General features: G+C 43.4%; 3 protein-coding genes across 5 annotated transcripts; 1 reads left to right on the top strand and 2 right to left on the bottom strand.

The window, feature by feature from the left end:
- Positions 1–235: 235 nt before the first annotated feature.
- Positions 236–6,454, bottom strand: TDP2 (tyrosyl-DNA phosphodiesterase 2). 2 transcript variants are annotated; one of them, XM_015855146.3, is made up of 7 exons: positions 6,257–6,454; positions 6,109–6,188; positions 4,442–4,609; positions 2,928–3,019; positions 2,388–2,506; positions 1,846–2,016; positions 236–836 (listed from the first exon to the last, which is right to left on the bottom strand). In XM_015855146.3, exons 1-7 carry the CDS (start codon positions 6,446–6,448, stop codon positions 555–557), a joined length of 1,104 nt encoding a protein of 367 aa, XP_015710632.2. In that variant the 5' UTR covers positions 6,449–6,454; the 3' UTR covers positions 236–554. The 2 variants fall into 2 exon arrangements, with proteins under 2 accessions (XP_015710632.2, XP_085393714.1); XM_085537588.1 differs by lacking the exon at positions 6,109–6,188.
- Positions 6,455–6,497: 43 nt separating this feature from the next.
- ACOT13 (acyl-CoA thioesterase 13) lies at positions 6,498–10,374 on the top strand. Its single transcript, XM_085537594.1, has 3 exons — positions 6,498–6,612; positions 8,006–8,190; positions 9,676–10,374. Exons 1-3 carry the CDS (start codon positions 6,523–6,525, stop codon positions 9,830–9,832), a joined length of 432 nt encoding a protein of 143 aa, XP_085393720.1. The 5' UTR covers positions 6,498–6,522; the 3' UTR covers positions 9,833–10,374.
- A 4,625-nt stretch (positions 10,375–14,999) lies between these two features.
- C2H6orf62 (chromosome 2 C6orf62 homolog) lies at positions 15,000–20,849 on the bottom strand. Of its 2 annotated transcripts, XM_015855147.2 has the most exons (5): positions 20,446–20,849; positions 18,878–19,054; positions 17,723–17,845; positions 17,035–17,169; positions 15,000–16,318 (listed from the first exon to the last, which is right to left on the bottom strand). In XM_015855147.2, exons 1-5 carry the CDS (start codon positions 20,572–20,574, stop codon positions 16,193–16,195), a joined length of 690 nt encoding a protein of 229 aa, XP_015710633.1. In that variant the 5' UTR covers positions 20,575–20,849; the 3' UTR covers positions 15,000–16,192. The 2 variants fall into 2 exon arrangements, with proteins under 2 accessions (XP_015710633.1, XP_085393719.1); XM_085537593.1 differs by lacking the exons at positions 17,035–17,169; positions 17,723–17,845.
- Positions 20,850–23,478: the final 2,629 nt, after the last annotated feature.

Below are 23,478 nucleotides of genomic sequence, written 5' to 3' on the forward strand. Positions count from 1 at the left end.
TATAGCTATATATTAATAAATATAAAGCAGGGTATTTACCATCCCAAGTGTCTTAATTCTTAGATAGAAACTCTCAGTTTGTGAGAGCCTCGCTATTCTTTCCACAGTTTATCATCTTGCCTGAGGGGACCTCTATGTATTACCAATATGAACTTCAGAAACTGACACAAAACACCTCACAAAAGACACTGCTGTAAAGGATGATGATAACGGTTACAAAACAAAGCAGCCATCATTAAAAAACAAGTGGCATTTATTATGAGCTTATAATACAGGACAAAATAAAAGCATGTTGAAAATCACCTGGTACATTTACAGACAATCTCCTGTTGCAGAACTGAAATTTGGTTTTGTTAAAAATATATATTTAAAGCCATGATTCAGCAACAGATGCATACAATGAGGAAGAAAGAACCTTGGAATTAACTGAAGATGTTCCAGTAGAGAATGTGCTATGGCAGAAACTGTCAACATGCCCTACTTAAACTGGGAGTGTAAAATTCCTTAAAAACAGGAACAGAACCCTTAAAACCAAACAACACAAGCCCTGTTCATTATAATATCACATCAAAGTGACAAAGAAGACCCCAATGATCGCTTGGGAATCTGCCACAGTCCAGTTTTTCTAATCCAATCAAGTCCATATTTCGTGGAATAATATGTCCCCCTTCTGCTGCAGGCCGAAAGTAGAGGCGATCAAACCGCAACTTGCATTTACTCTCTATGCGCAGGTTGGTATTGGAGCTTGTGTCCCACGTATAGCGGCAGTGCTGGGGTTTGCCCAGAAACTCCCAGATATCCGTGATGTTTTTAGGTAAGCCACCTAGTTTAGCTACCTGAAGGGAGAAAACAGAACCGAGCTGTCAAAATATCACTTTTTCCCCCCCTGCAAAACATGAGTTGTGAAGACTTGCTTTGCTCTCACTATAAGCACCTTTCAGATCCTGGAAGAGAGCAACAACGTCTCCCTTCAGTCTCTTCTTACCCAGACTAAACAGCCCCAGATCCTTCAGTAACTCCTCATAGGGCATATTTTCCAAGCCCTTCACAAGTCTTGCTGCCCTTTTTTGGACCTGCTCCAGCACCTCAATGTCCTTTCTGTACTGAGGTGCCCAAAACACAGTACTCGAGGTGAGGCCTCACCAATGCCGAGTACAGGGGCAGGATGACTTCCCTAGCCCTGCTCACCACACCATTCCTGACACAAGCCAGGATGCCAATGGACTCCCATGCTACAAAACAAAGAGTTCAACTATGAAATCTTCAGGCATGGGGGTCAAGGCCATGTTTCCTGAAATAAGGTCATTCCTGCTCATAGCAGTGGAATTTCACTATTAGGGAAAAAAGAAGTTTTACTAATAATGCAGAAATTTCACATTTAACGTGTGCAGCCAAAAATGGCTTCTAATCTTGAACGTCTCCATGATGGGGGACGGATTTTAGGCTCCCAAGATCTATTTCTGCAGAACACCTGCTTCTTTCATTCATTTTTTTAGCATTAAATCCCTAGAATCAGAGAGATGAATGAATAAAAAGATCAAGTTCTCAAAATCAGAAGATGCTTTGAAAACTGAAACTTCTCAGAAACGCGTTTTGAGAATTATGCATTTTTTGTTACAGGGAAAAATAACCATTCCTTTTGTAACATGTAACAACATCTCAACTGTAACAAGGCCTGAGTGTAGTAATACCACAGCTTCTGGCTCTTAATAAGGGAAAGCATGGTTAGGAAGAAGTTACAGGTTTCAGCTGTGCAGTTTGTTTCTCATGAAGACAATAGAAAAGTCTGACAAGATTTTACCAGAATACCTCCCCAAAATAATCAGGTTATTTATTTCTGTTTACCTCGCTGTCTCTGAGGTTTGTGTCTCCCCCAAATATGACAGTGGTAGACTCAGACTCCTCCTGCATTTTGTTCAACACTATTTGCAGTTGCTTGATACGCTCCTTTGAATGATTTCTAGTGCTCTCCAGATGAGAAGTCATAAGACAAAGCTCATTACCAGATATGTTCACCTGCACACGAAACAAAACAGGTATGCTATTTTCCACACCGTGATATGAAAATCATAGACAAGAACTAAACGGAAAATAAATGAATGAATGACAGAGCTCTGGTTAATATTTGTTTTAAATTGGAGAAACGCCTCACAGGAGGATAGCAGGCTTCTAATTTGTTTTCAGAGGTTATCAGATATGAAAACAAAGTACAGCCAGTAATATAAGATACTTGATTTTCTTAGTACCATATGCAACCCGATTCGTTTGTTTGAAGAAACGTTTATGCTCTGTTTAAGACTGCCATTGAGTAAGGCCAGCCCAATCTTTTTATGATTCTATTGTTCTGAAGACAGACACACAGCTGTAGTACTGACAGACTGACTCACATGCACAACCAAAAGGTTCCTCATCATGGAAGTTGTTGGAAAACATATTATCTCTTGTTTTAGTACTTTCACTCTCGTTTTCTTCAACAGCATGGCAGTGAAATAGCCATCTACGTTACCTGGAGAGGAACAGGCAAATGAAAGGTCAAGGACATCTCCTGCCACAGGACAAAGTTAAAGCTCTTCCACAGATCTCCTTACTATCATTTAGGAGAAAATGTTTAATTTGCAAGATGTACAAAATGATTACTCAAAAGTTCCTCAACAGTGGTATGAATGCGTTTTTAATACAGATGTTTAAGCAACTAAACATCTGTGGTGCTTTTGGGGATAATTTTGCTATCAGTTTTTCAAAACATGGGGATCTGCATCCAACTATATGGTAGTAAAACAGAGGAAGTAATTGAAGTGTTTCCTTCTTCATCTTACTCTTCTCAGTTGCTACAGGAAGTCAGAGCTTTTGGCAAGGAAGACTGAACAAAACTGTACTTAATTTTTCTGTCTAGTTTCTGTCTTAAGAAATTGAGGCTTACTTCGTACCTGGAATAATGGTGTAACCTCCTGCTCTCCTCTGTAGCATACAGAGATATGGTGGGATAACCTCCTGTAAGAACACCACATCTGGGCTGTATCTGAAATCAGCAAAACAAGTTGTGAAGTTATCTGCTGAGGGGTACCAATATTACACTCTGCTGTCAAACAGAACAGGGTCAGAGATTTCAGGTGAGCCTTTTCCTTATCTACCTAGATATTTTAAGATCCTCTCTAAAGATATTTAATATATTTATAATGATAGTAGCATGTAGACATAGCACTGATGCTGAAGACAATGCAGAAAACAATTACTATTAAGGGCACAGTACCAACATGGCAATAAAATGCATGACCTCCTTTTGTCTTGAGAACATTTGCACAGTTTTCAATCATTATATATGCAAGAAGTTTAACTTAAAACACTTGAAAAGCAGCTTTGGATCATATTGTGCAACAGATAAGATTTCTAGGAAATTCTACCCTCCACCTCATTCCTTTACAACAGATCTTCCTCATTTAATCTGCCATTCATCAATGCCAACCTCCTTAGAGCTATGCCACCAGTAACAGCACAAGTGGGGTAGGAATCCTGAAAGTGCTCTTTTAGACACAACTTTATAGCTGTCCTTTTTTGTTACACTGCTGAACAGACCTTCTCTAAGCAGTCAAAGGACAAACTGCATAGAATCACAGAATGGTTTGGGTTGGAAGGACCCTCAAAGCCCACCCATCCCCACCCCGTGCCATGGGCAGGGCTGCCCCCCAGCAGCTCAGCTGCCCAGGGCCCCATCCAACCTGGCCCTGAGTGCCTCCAGGGATGGAGCACCACAGCTTCTATGGGCAGCTGTGCCAGCACCTCACCACCCTCTGAGTGAAGAATCTCTTCCTAACATCTAACCTTAATCTCATTCTCTTTTAGTTTAAAGCCATTCTCCCTTGCCCTATCACTATCAGACTGTGTAAAAAGTTTCCCTCTTGCTTCTAAGTTCACTTTTACAGAAAAAAAATAAAATCAACACATATTATTAAATATCAAGAGAAATACCAATTTAGTTAAGGGCTCCTGTTGGGTTCAGAAGAACCAATTAACATTTGTTTAAACCAGTTTAATTTACACTGATAAACTGCAGTATTAAGAAACACCAATTTATGTAATTATTAAATTAATCATAAGTGTATTAACAGGAAGCTTCAAACAGTACAACTATAAAAGGCAATCACAGATACTACTGCTTTCATATTAGCTTGCACATTATCATCCTTTATAGACAAATAACAGTAATGGCAAGGGAACAAAGCATGCTCCTGACATAGGCATAAAACTTGATATAAGCAATACTGCAAAGTCTTTAACCCCTGAAACACTGCACAGGCTCACACCTCCTCCAATCAGTATTAGGATTTGTACAACTCTATTACTGCATCTAATTTGAAGATAATTTAGACATGAAGGTCTTTGCATAATCTAAAATGAGAAGCTCACTTTAAGTTGGATACGTAACGATCAAAGCCGTGCTTACAATGTCAGGTAAGAACAGACACCTCTAGCTCGCTCCTGCAGATTTCCCAAGTCCAGTCCATCAATGTTCCAGGTTATCAGCGAGAAGCTGCTGTCATCATCTTGTCGCTTGGAGCCTGCACCGCTGCTGCTGGTATCACTTGCAGTTTCATCTGCTGTGAGGTCGATACTAAAGAGATAGTTTGTTCATCAACATGCATAACATTATTCTTACTGCAACTGCCTCTCATCTTCTAAAGTACAACATTTTACACCCCACACAACTTACAGACAACCACCCAAAACTTTCCCAACAAATAAGTGAACACGAGGTGATCTCTTATTGTAATTCTGAAGAAGCACAGTAATTAAAACATAAGACTTCAATCACATGGAGTCTTAGTACATAGAATTTACAATTTCTTCCTCCTCCTTATAGGGTGGAGGCATAAGCTACAGTGCAAAGGCAACTAGGAGAAAAGGAAAAGGTGCCTACAGTTTGACAGTCATCTTCTGACTTGCTGTGGAGCAGCTGGATAGCAGCAATTCTTTTATACAGTTACATGAATATATATATATGTTCTATAGAGTCACAGAATCACACACCCACTGCCACATCCCTCAGTGCCACATCCATATGGCTCTAGAACACCTCCACGGGCAGTGACACCACCACCTCCCTGGGCAGCATGTGCCACTGCAGCACCGCTCTTTTGAAGAAGAAATTCTCCTTAATATCCAACCTGATCCTACCCTGGCACAACTTGAGGCCATTCCCTCTCATCCTATGCCATCACCTGTGCGAAGAGGCCGACCTCACCTTGCTACTTTCAGGTCAGTTGTTGCCAAACACAGCTTGTTCTCAGCTATAAAGACCACACAGAATGAATCACAGAATCACAGAATGACCTGGGTTGGAAGGGACCTCAAGGACCATGTAGTTCCAACCCCCCTGCCTGGCAGGGCCACCAAACATACACCTTTACTAGATCAGGTTGCTCAGGGCCCCGTCCAACCTGGCCTTGAACACCTCCAAGGACGGGGCATCCACAACCTCCCTGGGCAGCCTGTTCCAGGGCCTAACCACTCTCCTAGTGCAGAACTTCCCCCTAACATCCAACCTAAATCTTCCCTCTTTTAACTTAAAACCATTTCCCCGTGTCCTGCTATTGTCAGCCCTTTCAAAGAGTTTACTCCCCTCCTGGGTGTAGGTTCCCTTCAGGTATTGAAAGGCTGCAATGAGGTCACCCCACAACCTTCTCTTCTCCAGGCTGAACAAACCCAACTCCCTCAGCCTGTCCTCATAGGGGAGGTGCTCCAGCCCCCTGATCATCTTCGTGGCCCTCCTCTGGACCCTTTCCAAAATCTCCATGTCTTTTTTGTACTGAGGGCTCCACACCTGGACACAGTACAACAGATGGGGCCTCACAAGAGCAGAGTAGTGAGGGACAATCACCTCCCTATCCCTGCTGACCACCCCTCTCCTGATGGAGCCCAGGATCCCATTTGCTTTCCGGGCTGCCAGAGCGCACTGCTGGCTCATGTTGAGTTTTTCATCCATCAGGACCCCCAGGTTCTCCTCTGCCGAGCTGCTCTCAAGGACCACTCCTCCCAGCCTGTACAGGTGCCTGGGGTTCTTCCAGCCCAAGACCAGAGGGGCCTTTCTATCTCTCCTTTCAGGGGACTCACCAGCTGTCGTTCCCCACAGAGCTCCCTCCTGCTGCATCTTGTCCGTTCATCGGTGCCTCGAAATAGGCGTCCAGCGCCCTCTGAAACACAGAGGCAGAGCGCAGGGGAATGGCGGCCGCTCTCCCCTTCCCCCCGCCGCCGGCCCTACCTCCAGCTGCCAGCCGTTCCCTTCCAGGAAGCCGCTCGCCACCGCCTCGTCGCTGCTGGTGACGGCGGCAAACTCGGAGCACAGCACTTTCCTCCGCTTGGCGAGCCGTAGTTCCTCATCCTCATCCTCCTCATCCTCCTCCCCATGCTCCGCCCGCGGGGAGCGTGGTTCGTTCCGCGCCTCCAGCTCCATCACGCTGCGGGCGGAGCGGAAGCGGAGCCGAGCCGTTCCGGGCCGTGCTGTTGTCATAGGGCGCCGTGACCGAGATGGGCAGCACGCGGTTAACCTTGGAGGGTTTGCGGGATGCTATGAAGTACATGCTGCAGTCCGAGGGATTCGACAGGGTGCTCGGCAAGGTAGGGAGGGCTGCCGGGTCCCCGTTCCCCCGGGGCGGTGGGAAATAGGAGTAATTCCTTAGTAATGCCGGTGGCCAAGGTCACTTTTAGGGCTGTGGTGTGTTGAAATGTTATTGCTGCTCTCTGCTTAAAAATGAAAACGAGTCCCTTTCGGAATAGATTCAACTTGAAGTCACGCTGAAAAAGCAAACATGGCAGGGGTTTGTGAGCTGCTGGCAAGGCCCGGTGTTAAGAAACATAATGGTCTGGTGCAGTTCTGAAGTCACAAACTTATACAAGGCATATTAACAATAATATAATGCTGTAGTACAGTTAAAACACAGTTAAAATGATGTTAGTGTATCACATATTGCAGTGTGTGGTAGTGTAGCTGCTGTGTGCTCCCAGTTCCGGGGCCTTCGTTATGTTTTGCAGAGCCAGGATTCTGTTTCTGGCGTCATGTTGTCTTCATGTGTGTGGAAGAGGTTCTTACAGTAAGAGCAGAGGTGCTGGAGCAAGGTGCCCAGAGAGGTTGGACTAGATGATCTTCTAGGTCTTTTCCAACCTTGATAATTCTGTGATTCTGTTGTTCCTGCCTTGTTCCTGAAGACACTCAAGGTCAGACTGAATGGGGCTGTGAATAACTTGATTTAGCTGTAGGTGTCCCTGTTCACTGTAGGGGAGTTGAACTAGATGGTCTCTAACAGTCCCTTCCAACTCAAACTATTCTATGACAGCAGCTCCTATCATTGTGTTTCCCCAAGTCATTTTGGTCTTATGTCTAGAAAGTATAAAACTTTAAGACGCTCATAGAGTTGTAAGGAGCCCATACCAACCCCATGCCATTCCATGGTTCTATGGCTGACAGTGCTCAGAGAGTAGTGATCAGCAGCACAGGTCTGATTAGAGACCTGTATACTGGTGTTCCCTAGGGGTCAGTACTGGGTCTGGTCTTATTCAACAGATTCATTGATGGCCGAAAGGACAGAACGCAACCCTTAGCAAGAAGGCTGTGCTGCCATTCAGTGAGACCTGGACAGGCTGGAGAGTTGGGCACAGAGGAACCTGATGAGGTTCAACAAGTGCAGGCCTACACCTGGGGTGGAATAATTGCATGCATCAGTACAGGTTTTCTTTATAACACCTATCGAAGCATGTACACAAATTATGGTGCTGTAGTACATTACAATTCAGCGTTGGATGATTGTGCCCAGGAATGCTGGTTTCAGTTCAGGTAGGCCAATGGGATTAGCTCAAAGTTTATGGAAACATCTGATGTGACAGTTCAATTACTATGTTTTATGTCTTTCCATCTGTCTCATAAATCCAAAATAATCCTTTCAACTTGATTCAGGGCAGCACCTGGAGTTGCTACTCTGTCAGTAAGCTCTTTATTCCATTTTTGGTTGTATAGATGAAACTTCTTTCTGCAAATCCAGGAAAAATTGTGTGCGAATTGAAAGTGGAGGAGGAACATTCCAATAGATTTGGCACGTTACACGGAGGCTTGACAGCCACACTTGTGGATGTTGTATCAACATTTGCATTGCTGTACTCAGAAAGAGCATTGCCCGGGGTCAGCGTGGACATGAACATCACGTAGGTATCTTCCATCACACCTAGCAGAACTTACTAACTTCTCTTCCCTGACAAGGTACTGACTCTGTTACACTTCCCTTATGTGTTGTACTACCTGCTTTGAAAAGGTGATGAAGTCTTGTTTTTAATAAACTGAGTTGTGGGTGGAGGGAAGCATATCTAAGGATATTGCCAGTTGGCTGCAAAATTTGAATCAGTTTGTATTTATTACATGCGTTGTTACCCATTCATTCATGGAACATTAAAAGGGATGGTATGTAGTAACTCCTTAGTCTTACACAATTGGCTTTGCTTGGGCAGAGTTTCCTCAAACAACAAAATCTAGGCCAAACAGCTTTCAATAAACCCTTTTTCAGCATTAGTCCAAGAGTAAAAAAGGAAACATTTTAGCTCTGTTTTACACTCAGAGGATAAACTACAAATTGAGTCAGAATTTCTCACTGATAGAAGATTCCTTGACTCTAGGGCGCTTGGTGGTTGAAAATAGTTCTTCCTGCAATGCAATTTTTAAACAGTACCTTTAAAAAGAGGCTGAAACTGTCTTTGATCGCGCTATTACAGCTTGTCAGCTTTGCTTCTTTACTTCCTCTGAAGAGATTACTGACGTAGTACGACTTGAAATAACAAATACTGAGCACTAAAAATCTTGGAGAAATAGCTCCTTGTTAAGACTGCCTCAAAAAATCAAAACCATAGGGAAATATGTGGGGAGTGATCTGTATCTTTACTAGATGCATTCCTTTCCCCCAGTGCCTTCTGATTTCCCACTGGTAAAGCGGGACTGGAGCTTTCCACTGACACTGTGATCCAAAATAATCAAATAGCATAAAGTTTAGGAGATACGCGGGTCAAACAAAACTTTTGTGGCTTTCTGTGGTGAAATTTCTTCTTAATTCCTGGACAGTGTGTTTTCAGAGGCACGCCCACACACTTGAGTAAATAAAACAGAAAGTCATGTAATGAATTGAAACTGAGTTAAACCAGGAAAGTTTTGAAAGCCTCCCAAATTCCCATGGCTTTTCTGTGACCGGGCTATGTGAAGCAGTTAACCTGTGATTAGGTTCTATACAGAAATGACCTTCTGGATATGTTACTTGCAGAGATGTTCTTCAGAAACCAGCCAGACTGGTTTAGAAAGGACACAAGAAGCCTGCAGTGGCTGGAATAGGAATTCAAGTTGAGCTTGTAACTGAGATTTTTGGTACCTAATTCTTCCTGCTCCAAAAAGACACTTCATAAGAACCAAGCAATGGGTTTCTTTCTATCCTCCCATCTCTTCAGAGAACTGCTATATTGAACTACCTCTGCAATACTCTGTAGGAGTTCAAGGACTTAAGGTAGCAGGGATTTTCAAGCAGGCAGTTATAAGGAGATGTGACTATTAGTTTTGCTTAATTTCTCTTGTGACAATCTATAAAGAAGAAAATAGGCTTGGATTCATGCTCTGTACAGACCCTTACTTGTTCATTTTGTTCTTCATTTAAGATATGCTTCAGCTGCTAAAGTTGGAGAAGAAGTACTGATCACAGCTCAGGTTTTGAAGCAAGGAAGAAATCTTGCATTTGCCAGCGTGGATCTAACAAATAAGGCGACAGGAAAGTTAATTGCGCAAGGCAGACATACAAAGTACATAGGACAGTAATGCAAGGAATTTAAACAGTAACAACATTGGGTTGAGAATCCCATCTAGAACAGTCTTCTCACTTATGCAATGACAATCTCCATACTTTTGACTGTGTAACACAAATTGGTCTCAGTTCCATGACACGTGAACAAATTTATGACCTTCAGAATGGCTAGAAGCATAAAATTAATGCCTGTTTGGGGATGAAAAACAACCCAATAGCATGAAAATACATCTGTTTGGACTCTGAGGGTCAAGGTAACAAAGAAAAAAGCCTTTAGAACAGCAGTGTGGTTCACCAGCATGACAGTATTAAAAAAAATCTTTTTTGTTTTGGCTGTGATGTAGCCATGTGAGTAAGCAACCCACCCTTCAGGCTTGTGACTAGCACATTCACACACTACAGTGTGTGCTTACTGACTGTTCTGCAGGAGGGTGGTGAAGGGTGCCTATAAGCAGCTGGCTTCACGTTACGGAATGTGTGAAGCAAGCTAGTACAAAGTGTAAGTCACTGATCCTGTAACATGTTCAAATCTTTTCAATAAAGCTTTCTGAAACTACCTTTTCGAAGGTTTCTCTTCTCTGTTTCAAATAAAAGTGGGTGTAGTGGAACAGGCATACACCAATTCACCCAACTACTCCATTCTCTCATTCACTTTGTGATTGTACAACTAGGATGAGATCTTTGCATGTGTTCACTAAAATTCTATCTATAGTTATTTAAAAAACAAAACCAACCCAACATGTGAGACTCAGAAGCATGTGAAAGGGCTTCCTAAAAGCCCTGCGTCAGGCTCAAAGTTGAAGGCTGTCTGACATGCTGAATGTGGTGCAGTTCAGCTGCTATTTCATCAGCTAAGACTTGTCTCCTCTTGCACTGCTGTTGACAGGTTTAACTGTTTCCCTTAAACAAATGACAGGTGATCCTCTGCCAGGCTATCACACCGTAAATCAAAAGAACAGCAACGCTACATGCACAGTGCAAGTTTATATAAACCACGCCCTTAGTTTTGCTCCAGTGGAAGATTTAAGTAGTGTACACTGGTGAAGTGCATGCAAGGTTCTTTTTGTCACGCAAGCTGAGTCTTCAGTGATTTCAGCTTTGTGACTGAGCATTTATTGCATTTAGGATTTCTGTGCATTCTCAAACTTTAGATTCAGTGAAATTTGTGCTATCACCTGTTCACACTGACCAGTTTCCATCTGTTTTGACTAACACCAAAAGCAAGAGACAGAAGGTGAGAATGACAGAGGCACTGAATTCAAGTGTGTTTTGAATCTTTCAGCATTTCAGTTAGCTGAATGTCTGGGCAACTCTGCAGTTGTGTAATAACTATCCCAGTGCAATTTAACACCTTCCCTCCATCCAAGCTGGTTGCCTGAGGAACCTACCCTAGTTAAATGGTCTCATTCTATCACATAATATTCATCATATCTACATAACTGCAATTGAAAAGTGTCCAGGCAAATTAGGAATAGCAAACCTCAACAAGTAAACAATATCCTTGTGTTCCTATTCAAGCCAGGCAAGGACAGTTGCAGGCTGAGAGGGAAACCTTGAAATAACAAGTAAATTATTTTCTCCCTTATAACAGAGTAGTCTGTCATAAGGGACACAGTATTTTAGTGCTGCCTAATTAATAAGAAGGACCTCACTAACACGTTGACCAGTTGTTTTAGAAGCAGTTCGTTAAAGTCATTATTTTAAGACATCCTTGTCTGTTAGCCCTCCATCAGCAACTGCACTGATCATTTATTACACAAAATAACAGAGCTGAAGGCCTTTGAAAGAGTTCTTACCATTGAGATTGCTTAGTTTTAGGAATAAGCTGTCCAACTTCAAATCTGAAGTGTTCTTTGCTGCTAACCTGCCTGTTAGAAAATCTGCATCTTACCCTGGCTATGTCTGAAAGGAAAGAATGGGAAATAATTAGCAGAATAAGGATGAATAGCACATGGTTCCAGCTGGCATCAGAACAAGCAGATCTCCTGTGGGGTTGACCTGGTTCTATCACTGCAGATTTAGGCATAATGCCCTTACAAGCAAATGAAGTGACAAGCATCACAAGACAGTCTCATCATATAAGAAATCACATATCCAGTAACTGACACTTTGTAACTGCCATACATTACAGATGAGACCGTCCATCCCATATTGTGGAACTGCTTGGTTATCCAACATATCAAACACCTACACAGTATTCCTGTGTGTCTAAAGATCTTATACCGGATCAAACTTGTAAATAGTGGTATATGACACATCATGGAACGGTTCACCTTTATCTCTGAAAGCAACTGCAGCTTCCCACTGTATGCAATATATAGAGCAGCTAAGTATTTCATGTTGGTCTCACATTATTACTGGCTATTGCATCAGTGCATCCAGACTGACTCCTGACTATCTGTGCTTTTCATTTGAAGCCACCTGCCACAAGGGGCTGCACAACTTCACCCAGGATTCTCTGCCAATTTAATTATGAGTTAGTTGGTTTATAACTCACAAACTGACGAGCCGCTTAAAGGGAACAGGGGAAGGGGACAGAATTAGAATTAGGCTGTTAAGTAACTGTTCTAACAGCAGCTAAATTCTGTTCTGCTGCACTGACCGGCTCTGAGCCAATGCCAGGAGATGTGTACGAACTTCTGATGGCATTTTACCATTAACCATTTCACAACTTTGCTCTGTCTGCAGAAACCATCTGATCAGTAAACTGAAACTGCAAACTTCTGTTTCCTCGCTCTCCATGGGTACAGAGAAAGAGGAACTCTGATTCCTGTTTCACTCCTTAAGAGTTCAGAGAGAACCATGCTGACAGTTACAGCCTTAGCGATCCTATAGTCATTCAGTGAATGCACTGCCATTACTAAATCCCATGGTCCACAACTGCAGGACACTGTGCTATGTGCAGTTCTCATTTAACAAGAGCAAATTACTTGGAAGCTCTTATCAAAAGGAATGCACTGAAAAATCCCTACTGTTGCTTATTGAAACACTACTTGGGCTGCACAGCTGCAGTAGGAAGCTGCATCTTTAACATTCTTCTGCTTAGAATAAACAGTAGCTGCTCAGATAGTTTTTCAGAAGCCCAGAAAAGCAGCTTGTAGAGCAGATGCTGTAGGCTCAGCGTGGCTGTAGCATACAGTAATCACACTCAAATTACAAGCCCTTCCCATACGTAAATACTCTTCAAGCAGAAAAACTAGGTCATGGATATCTTCAGCCCTAAAAAGCATTTCAGTCAGTCAGGCAAAAGTTTACGCTTGCATCTCACTTGCTCTGCAGGTTAACTGAAGCAAGCTCATCTATCTATCTATCTATCTATCTATCTATCTATCTATCTATCTATCTATCTATCTATCTATCTATCTATCTATCTATCTATCTATCTATCCATCCCTGTGCATCATCTGTGAGGGACAGCAAATTACCATACACTTGAACACCATTACGTGCAGCCAATTACTACAGTTCTCTAATACTCTGGACAGAATACAACACATCATTCCAAGCCAGCGCACCACAGGTGCAACAAATGGGCTAAGAACCAGTAATGTTTTAGTCTACGGAGTGGGATTCAGGCTATTACAAGCTTGGAAACACTTGAACTTCCAGTTAATACCCATGTATTTCCTGCAATGAGGTCATTTGTAAGGACTATCAAAGCACCCACCTAAGGCAAAGGTGGAACTTTTGTGTCTAAGAAGCTTAGCACTGTCATGCAAAACAGTAACACGTAGCAAAAAATCAGCGGGTAGATGTTAAGCTCTCAATGCTTACCCATTATTTCAGCACAGAGGGTTGTGGGTTTGTTTTTCACAAAGAGCTGTATAATGCCAGTGTGTTGCTATTACCTGACACAGCCATAAATACAGCTATTTTTAGTTTAAGAACTAGTTTGTTGGGATATTTATGTTCTGAGACATGATAAACAGCAAACTACAAACTTCTTAGAACTACTTACCTTAGGGCAGAGCTTGTACAACCAGTTACATCCACCTTCCTGTATTTCTGCTGACACTTGTGCAACTGAAGATGTGTTAAAAACAAAGTTAAGCTACATAACCACATACAGGCTCAACACTGATATTTACGTTAAGTAGAACCCAAAGCAGATTCCCAAAGGGCTTTTCTTTTGCTACAGAAGCTAACAGAATAATGCTGCCATTAAACTAGAAGATGCACTAAGAGCACACAGCAACATCAAGCTTCATCTTTTCCCTCTGAAGTCATTCTGCCAGCAGAGAAAGATGCCTTCCAAAGATGGCCAATGATGTGAACTCACATACGCTGAGATATTCATGCCCTTGAGTCTGTTGCTTCCCTTTATCTTGACTTCTTACAAAAGGGAGAAGTGCATCAACTCCATGTGACGTCACAGCAAAAAATCTATTTGTTAGCTGTGTGGAACAGATCACTTACCAGAATCAGTATTCCACATCCACATTCTTCTCCCATCAAAGTATAGTTGCATTTAACCCTGGGATCATCACCACAAAGAGTTAACAAATAACCAGCGCATCTTCTGCAGCCCATACAGAACAATCAAAGCAACTAAACTTTGTATTACTCTGTGTATTACAGAAGACTAGAAATTAAGGATCACGTCACGTCAGTGCTGACACAAGAAGAACTGTACGCATCCACCCAGGCCAACACTAAAGGGTTGGTGTGTTTGCTGTTTGCTTCCCCCCCCCCTCCAAGTTGTTTTAGCAACTTACTGCATTAGGAACATTTAAGCTATTTGCTTCACTAACCAAGGTAACTGCACTCTTACAAGCATTAAGATGGTGTAACTAGTTGGGAAACTAAGCGCTATCTGCAGATATGTTGGTTAGCATTTCATACAATAGGAATTTAAATATGAATTCTTCATAAGGTGTGAATTGATGCAGCTTCCAGGCTGTTTTTCTGCACTGTTCCAGTTTAACCTGTAGGATATTATGACCGAAGAACTAAAAATATCCACGTAGCATACACCGGTATGCCAGCGATTCCATCATTTCCAACAGCTGCTTTGCCACAGTAAATGCTTTCCCTGCATAGAAACACCTTTACCACCATGTTAATCATAACATCATTTTTACAGTTGCTATTTGTTAGCGTTTGCAACAGGTGACACTGCCAAGAGGTAAAACTCGAACACCCGTAAAACTCGATACGTAAGATTTCCATCAATAAACACAGTTGTCTTTCACCTAATTTATTTAAGTTCCAATTTTTGTTTTCCCCGATTCCAAACGAAAGCTAAATACAAGTTTTAAACAGGTAAGCACTAGCTTTATCCAAATGGAGCAGGCTTATACAGTTTTACTCCAGTAAAGTACTCAACCCTTAAGCAAAACCTTCTTTGTCATCAAAACTATACAGTAGTCTTCCTTTTAGCATTGCACAATCTTATCATGTTCTGTCAGAACCAACTTTTGACACTCCAAACACTATCTTACATTGGTTTATAACGTCTATTTCAAAAGGAAAAAAAATAAACCTCAACAGGTTTCCCCATAAGAAATGTTTTAGAAACCAGGATTTCCTGCACGGTTCACCAGCAAGTCTACAAGTCTCAACTCTCAAGAAAAAAATAATCCTCTACCAACATTGTTTCTGCAGCTATTATTTTATTTTTAGCTGCTTGAGCGACTTCAGACTCCAGGTCTGCCTCATCTGTATATACGCATCCAACTCAAAAGAATACTTTCATACAGTTATACAGCAACGTGGGGAAAGAGATCCAAAATGAAAGTGCCAGTAAACTCATACATGGCCCAGCAAAAGAAAAAAAAAAGAAGGCAAGAAATGCCTACACGTTAAATGAGATGCTTTTCATTTTTTGCTTTAAAAGAAGAGAAAAATCTTTCCCACATTTACCTCCTATTGTAATAGCCACTTTTCTGTTCATTAACACGAATAGTGCTCTTAGATACAATCATTAACAGCAAAGCTGTAAGGCTTTTAAACCCTTTACATTCACTTCTCACCCTCCAAATACTGATGGTTAACATAGATGTTAGGGGACATGACCAGCACAAATGGGAACACCACCACAAATGATCACCTTGTGCCTTCAGATACATTTGTTTCAGTGTACAGTCCCTTCATTTCACATTATAATAAGATGCTGATGCAGTGCAGAAGTATGCAGAGCATCCTCTCTTTCACAAGGTCCATGCAGAAAACAACCAAAAAAATTTTAAAGTTCTGAGATACAAATGACCAAAACAAAAAAAAAAAGAACAAATCCAGGATGATCAAGTTTCACAATGTATAGTGTTCTGAACATGAGTCCGTTTCCTTCTAAATCCTGAAAGAATAAAGTGGTGAGGAAAGTGAAAAATTCACTGCTGCATTCTGTGATCTTCCCCATTTTGCTGGCCAGTACCTTACTCTGGCATGTAAGGACGGAGGTGATCCTCTATGGTACCAACCGTCCAGTGAGTGAGCTGCTCCTGTGGCAGGTACAGGCAGATGCTGCATAACTTGAAGATCGTAGCTTTGTTTTTTGGAGTCTAGAGGCAAAGAAAACACAAAGAAAAGTGGTTAAACATACGAGTCAACTCAAGGCTAATAGACAGACCCCCAGAAGACTCAATGCAATTGACAGCATGCTTGTGGCAGAAGACAGGCATTTCATAGTATCATAGTCTCGTGTGGGTTGGAAGGGACCTTAAAGATCATCGAGTCCAACCCCCGGGATTCGAGCCTCTGTGTAGCAGAGTGGCACTTCTACCACTTGCGTCACAGGGGGGATTCAAACCTGGGCCCTCTGGTGTTGCAACGCGGCATTCCTACCACTGTGCCACAAACAAGCCATTGTCTTTCACACAATCTAAACAAGAACTTTGAATACCTAAAAATCACTATTTTGTTCCTTTTTCCCCTCTAACTATTACTTTAATATCACACAAACTCAGCCAATGCTTTCACGTCTCCAAAACACTTTTAAGTCTACTTCAGAACTTCATGCTTTTGTATTAAGAATTACAGAACCGCGCAGCCAGATCTCTGCCCTGCAAATAGCTGGTGCATGCGCAAGTGCTATTTATAGCATGTTTCCTCTAAGAGCTGAAACGCAAGCACAAGCGCACCATCAGTTTTTCCAGATGGATATTTTGCAGTATCAGTCACTAACATTCTTGAGAAGATAAAGCATTTTATGAGTAAGACGTTCCTAAAATGCTTCCGCTGTGGGTAGCAAGGAAACAAAGGGACAGAGTAAGTTCACCTGCAAGTGCTGTCTGTCAATGAAGAGAAACACTGACTGGGTAGGGTTGTTGACAACAATTCCAGTCTTGTCCTTTCGGCTCAGAACATGCAGAAACTGTTTTTCGTAGTCACCGTGATGAAACTCAAACTTGGCCTGTATTGTGTGAGGAAAGGGAATAAAATATTTACCCAGCTAAAATCTCAAGTATAATCAATTAATTTCACTTAATCTGGGACTTCACAATCCACCACCTTTTCTTTTATGACCAAAAAAACCCCACAAACCTACAGTGAAATAATCCCACCTATTTCAGATCTGCTTCCTTTTACAAAATACAGCAACTCGGGAACACTCACAAAACCTCAACAACATACATAAATAAAGATTTGATTGTACTGAGAAGAACCACACTGAACTAGTATCTAGAAAAACTAAATATATATATATATACGTATATATATATGTCTATATATGCCATTTGAAAAGGTTCTTCATACCACTTTCTTCATGCTAAGACCCCAGTTCATGAAGCAGAACTCAGAAAATTGTTCTATAAATCAAACCAACTGGAACACCTTCTAACATGCACAGAAGGCACAGACCTTATCATGGTTAAGCAAAGATAGTATTAAAGTCTTCCCGTCTACCTCCTGCCTAGTCCCTTCTTCCCCACTCCCAGATATATTACTTAAATTAAAAGCAATACCTGAACAGGCCTAAAAGGTTCATCAGATCCCTTCCACCGAGAAAACAGGAGACAGACTATCTTCTCAATGTCATTACGAGGCCAAAGAATGAAGTCCATCTCCTGGGTACAGCCGATCACATCCTGCAAGTGGGAGAGTTCTGTACTTTAGAGTCTCTCCATTAGTAGGAGACACAGAAAAGCAACACACTTATACAGGCATTTAATTAAAAGGCGATAGTTATCCTGTTTGTGAGGTACTTTTTTCCCCCCATCTGTATTACTCAAAAGAACTATAATCCTCCTCGCTTTCCACTGAGTTTTAAGCATCCAGTTAATATAAATTCCAGCTTTAGGAAAATTCATCATTCCTAGGAAAAATTATTTGCTTTCCAATATTTATCTAACAAAAACATTTAGTTATATGTATATAGTTGTTTCAATACATAGTTAAGCAGTGGAATAGGCTCCTCACAGAGGTGGCTGAGTCACCATCCCTGGATGTGTTTAAAAACCATTTGGATGTGGTGCTCAGGGACATGATTTAGTGGTGGGTTGTTAGTTAGGGTACTATGGTTGGGTTGCAGTTGGACTTGATGACCTTGAAGGTCTTTTCCAATCTGATGCAATTCTATGATTCTAAGTTATCCTTCAAACAAAACCCTACAAAAGTGAGCCTTCAAAACTCTCAGGCAGCAGCAGATGAGAAAGTAGGGAAGCAGGATTAGCATCAAGATTCACAAGTAGTAGCACGAGAAATCAAAACTCAAAGTGAAACTCAGAAAGGTGACCTCATTGCAGCCTTTCAATACCTGAAGGGAACTTAGTCCCAGAAGGGCAGTAAACTCTTCGAAAGGGCTGACAATAGCAGGACACAGGGAAATGGATTTAAGTTAAAAGAGGGAAGATTTAGGTTGGATGTTAGGGGGAAGTTCTTCACTAGGAGAGTGGTTGGGCCCTGGAACAGGCTTCCCAGGGAGGTTGTGGAACACCCCATCCTTGGAGGTGTTCAAGACCAGGTTGGACGGGGCCCTGGGCAACCTGATCTAGTAAAGGTGTATGTTTGGTGGCCCTGCCAGGCAGGGGGGTTGGAACTACATGATCCTTGAGGTCCCTTCCAACCCGGGTCATTCTGTGATTCTGTGATCTGTGTGAAAGCATAAAGAATAACCCTACCCTGCGCATAGACTGGTAGCGGGGTGCATGAAGCTGTACTACATCCTTCTGCAGAAGCTCTAAGGAACTTTCCAAGGAATAGCTGGAATCCCGCACACCTCTCAGGATATTTTCTTCATAATTATTGGTCATGACTGGTATCACTTCAGACACTTCAAAAAGCGCTGACTTTTTCTTCTGCAAAAGAAAAGGCACATTGCATTAAGGTTACAACCACTTCTAGGCACTTGTAGTTCATTTATTTCAGGCTCCATAATATTCTATTAGCATTTATGCATAAAGCATCACCCCAGATAGAACCTGGACATAAATCACAGCAGAATCACAAAACATAGATGTCTTTTGGATCCAATATTAAGGATCTACCTAGACACTGGTAGAACTGAGCTTTCATCATGCAGAACACATGACTTCAGGCTGACTGAGAGTCCTCTGCAAGCTTTTACTTGGCAGTCAATTAAACCTGGTGAGGTCCTTCCCCTCGTTTATTAACAGTGGGGAGATGGGCCTTAAAAATGCCATCAACTAAAAAAAATCTAGCTATCACTAAACTTACATTTCTTTAGAAATAGTGGTATCTTTAACTATTAGAACTGCCACAAAAGCAGAAAAGAATGAGTTGTCCTTTAAATACAAGCAAGTTCACTCAGCAGTCTCACTGCAGTAGATACAATACCCAGAAACTATGTCACGTTATATAAGACAAGGTTGGAACAAGAATTGATGAACAACAATCTGGAGGCGATAACTTTATGGAATTTTTTAAACGAAGCCCAGAGAACAGTCTTGATTAGAGAGGATTAACTTCTACCAAACGTATAAAACTATATATTTAGTTAAAGTAAACAGCTTTAGTGCTCATGTACATGCACTTATTTTGTCTATTCAGTTGCCATTTCCATCTTCGCTCAGTCAATTTGTTGAGCTTATTCACTTACTCTGAGCATCTACTTTTCCCCTCCTTCTGTGGATGGAAAAACCTTACAGTTCTGCCTCTAATCTGACATTAGAAAGCCAATGGGTTTCCCATTTTGGCCCACATCTACAGCCTCCAATAGCCTTCCACAAGACAGCTGAGTGAACAGGCTTCCTCTCTTCCCCCAACTTTCATAAAGGGGGAGGCAGCTTCACATACGCCAACATCCTCAGGTCGTTGCAACACTGCCTTTAACAGCCGCTCCCTTCAGCTGCCAAGTTCTCCCTTCTGCTTTAACCAGATAAGTGCAGTAGCTTTGTCAGTTGCACCAGTCAGATCTCATTTCTTAACAGAACCATTTCACAGCAAACAATTACACAACTCAGACCGTAATTAAACTGAGCTAAGTACAACAGAACTTGTACTTCTCTGATATAGAAGCTGCCTCCTTATTAAATAATGCATTAGCACCCCCAGCATTACAAGCACATGAAAACGAAAACCAAACTGACAATAAATAAGAACTGGGGCAAATATCAATGGGCAATAAAAACTTAAAACACCCAAGGGAACAAACTACTGCTAAAAGACTTGGCCCAGCATAGTTATCTCGCACTGCAACACAGAAGCAGATAAACAAGACCCAAGTTACCTTGTCCTTGAACACAAAGGCAATGTACATCTTGAAGTCAAACTGGTCAGCTAAAGATTCTTTTTTCTTTCTAAGCTGAGCACGAAGTCTGTTCAGAGCTTGTTTCTTCCGGGAGTTTGGGTCCCCCATTTTGTTAATATAGGTGGTACTAAAGCCTTTGGAAACTGTCGCTAAACTATGGGCACTTTTTCGTAAGACTCAAGTACAACAGAAACAAGTCATTTTATTCCTGCTAATACGACTGAATCGATAAAAAACACGAGTGCAACCCAAAAACCGCACCTCAGGCAGTTATTTTATGGGAATGTCGTATTGGAAGGGTCAAGAAACAAAATAAGCAGTAGCCCAGCCATGGCTGGACAAGAGGTTTGACCATAAACCAAGAAATGAAAAAAAAAAAAAAACCCTAAGAATTTTTAACAACAACAACAAAAAAATTTAACAGTTTGGCTGCAGGAATAAGTGGGCGAGAATGGAAGAAAAAAACCAAATCTTATCACAATTTATGTGTACAATAAAAAGCAACTGGCACAAGCCCAATCCATGGGGGGCTATTTTTGCTCTGCTTACAAAAAAAAAATGAAGCTGGTATTACAAACTGCATTTCACCCCAGCCAGATTCATGACTCTACTGATTATTATTCTCAGATTCCCACTATTGCTGTGTTGCTTTTTTCCCCTTCACAACGATTACACTTGGTGGGTGGCAGAGGAAAGGGTGCAAAGGAGGAGCGCACATCCTGGGAGATATGACATTTCTCTGCCAACAAGAACAAAATCAACGACGGACAACACAGTGCTGGTTTGCAGGGAAGCAAAGAGAAAAAACAGCAGAGTCATTTCTAACTTCATCCTGCTCATCATCGGGCACGTCACTGCCCCGAGGCTTCTGCTGCCAAAGGGAAGAGAGCGCATGACAGCCACCGATGAGGAGCGGGCAGGGGTTAAGAGACAGTATTATCTCACCTAGAGACTAACACCCAAACAGACACCCCAAATCCTGACTCCTTCCCAGCAGGAGAGCCCTACATCCCCCAATGCCCCACAGGCTCCCTGGGCTGCTGACCCCCGGGGGATCCTTCTCTCTCTGCTGCTGTGCCCGCAGCGCTCTCGGTTAGCCGAGGCTGTGCATGACCAATGCTCCCTGCTTTTCCTTGGGCCTCCCTATGCAAGGTGGCAGAGGCTGTAGTAGGCGGCCTGTGCCCGGGGCCTGGCACACCCAACTAGCGCGGCACTTCCCCCTCTCACTTCATGGTCACGACTTGGAAAACATGGAGAGTTTTGCTTCCGCTTTTCTTGCCAAGCAGATTTCGGTAGCAAATTTTTTTTGGCGAGGTTTTTTTTTTTAATTCTAATCACAAGCCTAAGGTTGTGATTTTAAACCTCTCAAATCCCCCCCCACCCACCCCCAAAAAGCAAATCCCCAATTATCAGGTTATTTTCCTTCCCTCTCCAGACATTTTGCCCCCCGAGGCGTTTGATTAGATTAGCGGGGATTTCAAGGTTGGAGGTTAGCAAATTTGTCGGACCAGCTTAAAGACGAGGGGAAAAAGAATCCCCTCTCCTCGCCTTACAAAGAAAAAAAAAACAGGAAAAAAAAAAAAAGGAATTTCTCCCCAAATTTCCCCCCGACTGAAGCAAGAGGCTGAGAGACTCGGACAAGAGACCAAGGCCGTGGCTCGCTCGCTACCCGCAGCCGGCGGGCGCAGGAGGGGCAGAGGAGGCGGCGCTGCTAGCAGCACGGAGAGGAGCCATGTCAAGATAAAGCCACCAAGCCGCCGAGCCCCCCCATCCCCGCCGCAGTGGACACGGTGACCGGGCCGCCCGCTCTGCCGCTGCTCAGCCCCAGCCTGGTCCCCATAGTCTAGCTCAGCGCCCCGGTGCCGGGGAGTGGGGAAATGGTGGCGGAGAGAGGAAGAGGAGAAGGAGGAAGAGGCGACGGCGGCGGCAACGGAAGGAGGAAGAGACGGCGGCGGGTCGACGCGCTAGTTGCTCCCGAGGAGGGCGGCGGGCATAGAGGCGCCGGAACGGCGGTGGAGGACGGGGACAGCCCGAAGGAAGACGAGGGCTCTCTTCGCCCAGGCGACCCTGGGACGTCCTTGGAGGCGACGGCAGGAGCGAGAGGAAGCGCCGCGGTGCGCGCCTGGCTGTCGGCACCAGAGAGAAGGGCGAAGGCAGCCGCGCGGCAGCAGCGAGCGCTCAAAATGGCAGCGCCTGAGTCACACAGGTGCCGCCCTGCCCGCAACGCGCAGCCGCGATCGGACGGCGCGTACCAAGCGCTCCGACCCGCGGGGGAGAGAGATATGGAGTGTGGGTTGGGAGTCTCCGTGGTGGCCTCGTTAGTGGCGAGCATTCGCTTCTGGGAGAAATAAAGAGCAGTCAACGTATGTAGAAGGGCTCCTTCAAGCCGCCAGCACGATGAGAAGCTGGGGGGCTCTTGACTGCTCCTTCGTCCCCCCGGAGCCACGCGTGCTCCTGAGGGGCGAGGACCCGGATGGAGTTGCTCAACGCTGCGCTTGGGACGGGGGGGTGTGAGAGGGGGGAGAACCGACCCCCTCCCATCGCTTCCACATGGAGGGAGCTGGGCTGTGTGAGGAGTGTGGTGGTCCTCGTATCGGGCTGGCCGCTTTTGTTTCACAGAATCATAGAATGAGCCGGGTTGGAAGGGACCTCAAGGATCATGTAGTTCCAACCCCCCTGCCTGGCAGGGCCACCAAACATACACCTTTACTAGATCAGTTTCACCTCACTCATCGAGTTTGGGGTTCAGTTCGGAATGTGCGTGCAGAGGAAACTGCACGTGTAAGAACAAATTGACTGTGAGGCATCAGGTGGTGCCCACCTCCAACGGGGCCCTGCTGTAGTGAATGCGTGTGGCTGAAGTGTGCCCGGATGAAGGCAGCTCACTTTTGTGTTGCTATTCCGGAGATACGAGCCTAATCCTTGAAGAATAATAAGCATTTCTGTCCCCACAGAACTGTGCTATGCCCTGGCTTCTGACTGTCCATCCCCCTTTTCTACCCCATAGCCAGG

The sequence above is a fragment of the Coturnix japonica genome, chromosome 2 (assembly GCF_054131305.1).
Source record: "Coturnix japonica strain WE chromosome 2, WE-NBRP24, whole genome shotgun sequence".
NCBI lineage: Eukaryota > Metazoa > Chordata > Aves > Galliformes > Phasianidae > Coturnix > Coturnix japonica.

Coding starts and splice junctions, on each gene's coding strand:
- TDP2 (XM_015855146.3), bottom strand. CDS start 6,448: ATGGAGCTGGAGGCGCGGAACGAACCACGCTCCCCGCGGGCGGAGCAT. Junction 6,189..6,256: donor GGAACGGCTGGCAGCTGGAG/GTAGGGCCGGCG, acceptor TCTGTGTTTCAG/AGGGCGCTGGACGCCTATTT. Junction 2,507..2,927: donor AGGTTACACCATTATTCCAG/GTACGAAGTAAG, acceptor GTTCCTCTCCAG/GTAACGTAGATGGCTATTTC.
- ACOT13 (XM_085537594.1), top strand. CDS start 6,523: ATGGGCAGCACGCGGTTAACCTTGGAGGGTTTGCGGGATGCTATGAAG. Junction 6,613..8,005: donor TCGACAGGGTGCTCGGCAAG/GTAGGGAGGGCT, acceptor TTGGTTGTATAG/ATGAAACTTCTTTCTGCAAA. Junction 8,191..9,675: donor AGCGTGGACATGAACATCAC/GTAGGTATCTTC, acceptor TCTTCATTTAAG/ATATGCTTCAGCTGCTAAAG.
- C2H6orf62 (XM_015855147.2), bottom strand. CDS start 20,574: ATGGGGGACCCAAACTCCCGGAAGAAACAAGCTCTGAACAGACTTCGT. Junction 17,846..18,877: donor GCTACCAGTCTATGCGCAGG/GTAGGGTTATTC, acceptor TCCCACTTGCAG/GATGTGATCGGCTGTACCCA. Junction 16,319..17,034: donor TTGACAGACAGCACTTGCAG/GTGAACTTACTC, acceptor CTTTGCCTCTAG/ACTCCAAAAAACAAAGCTAC.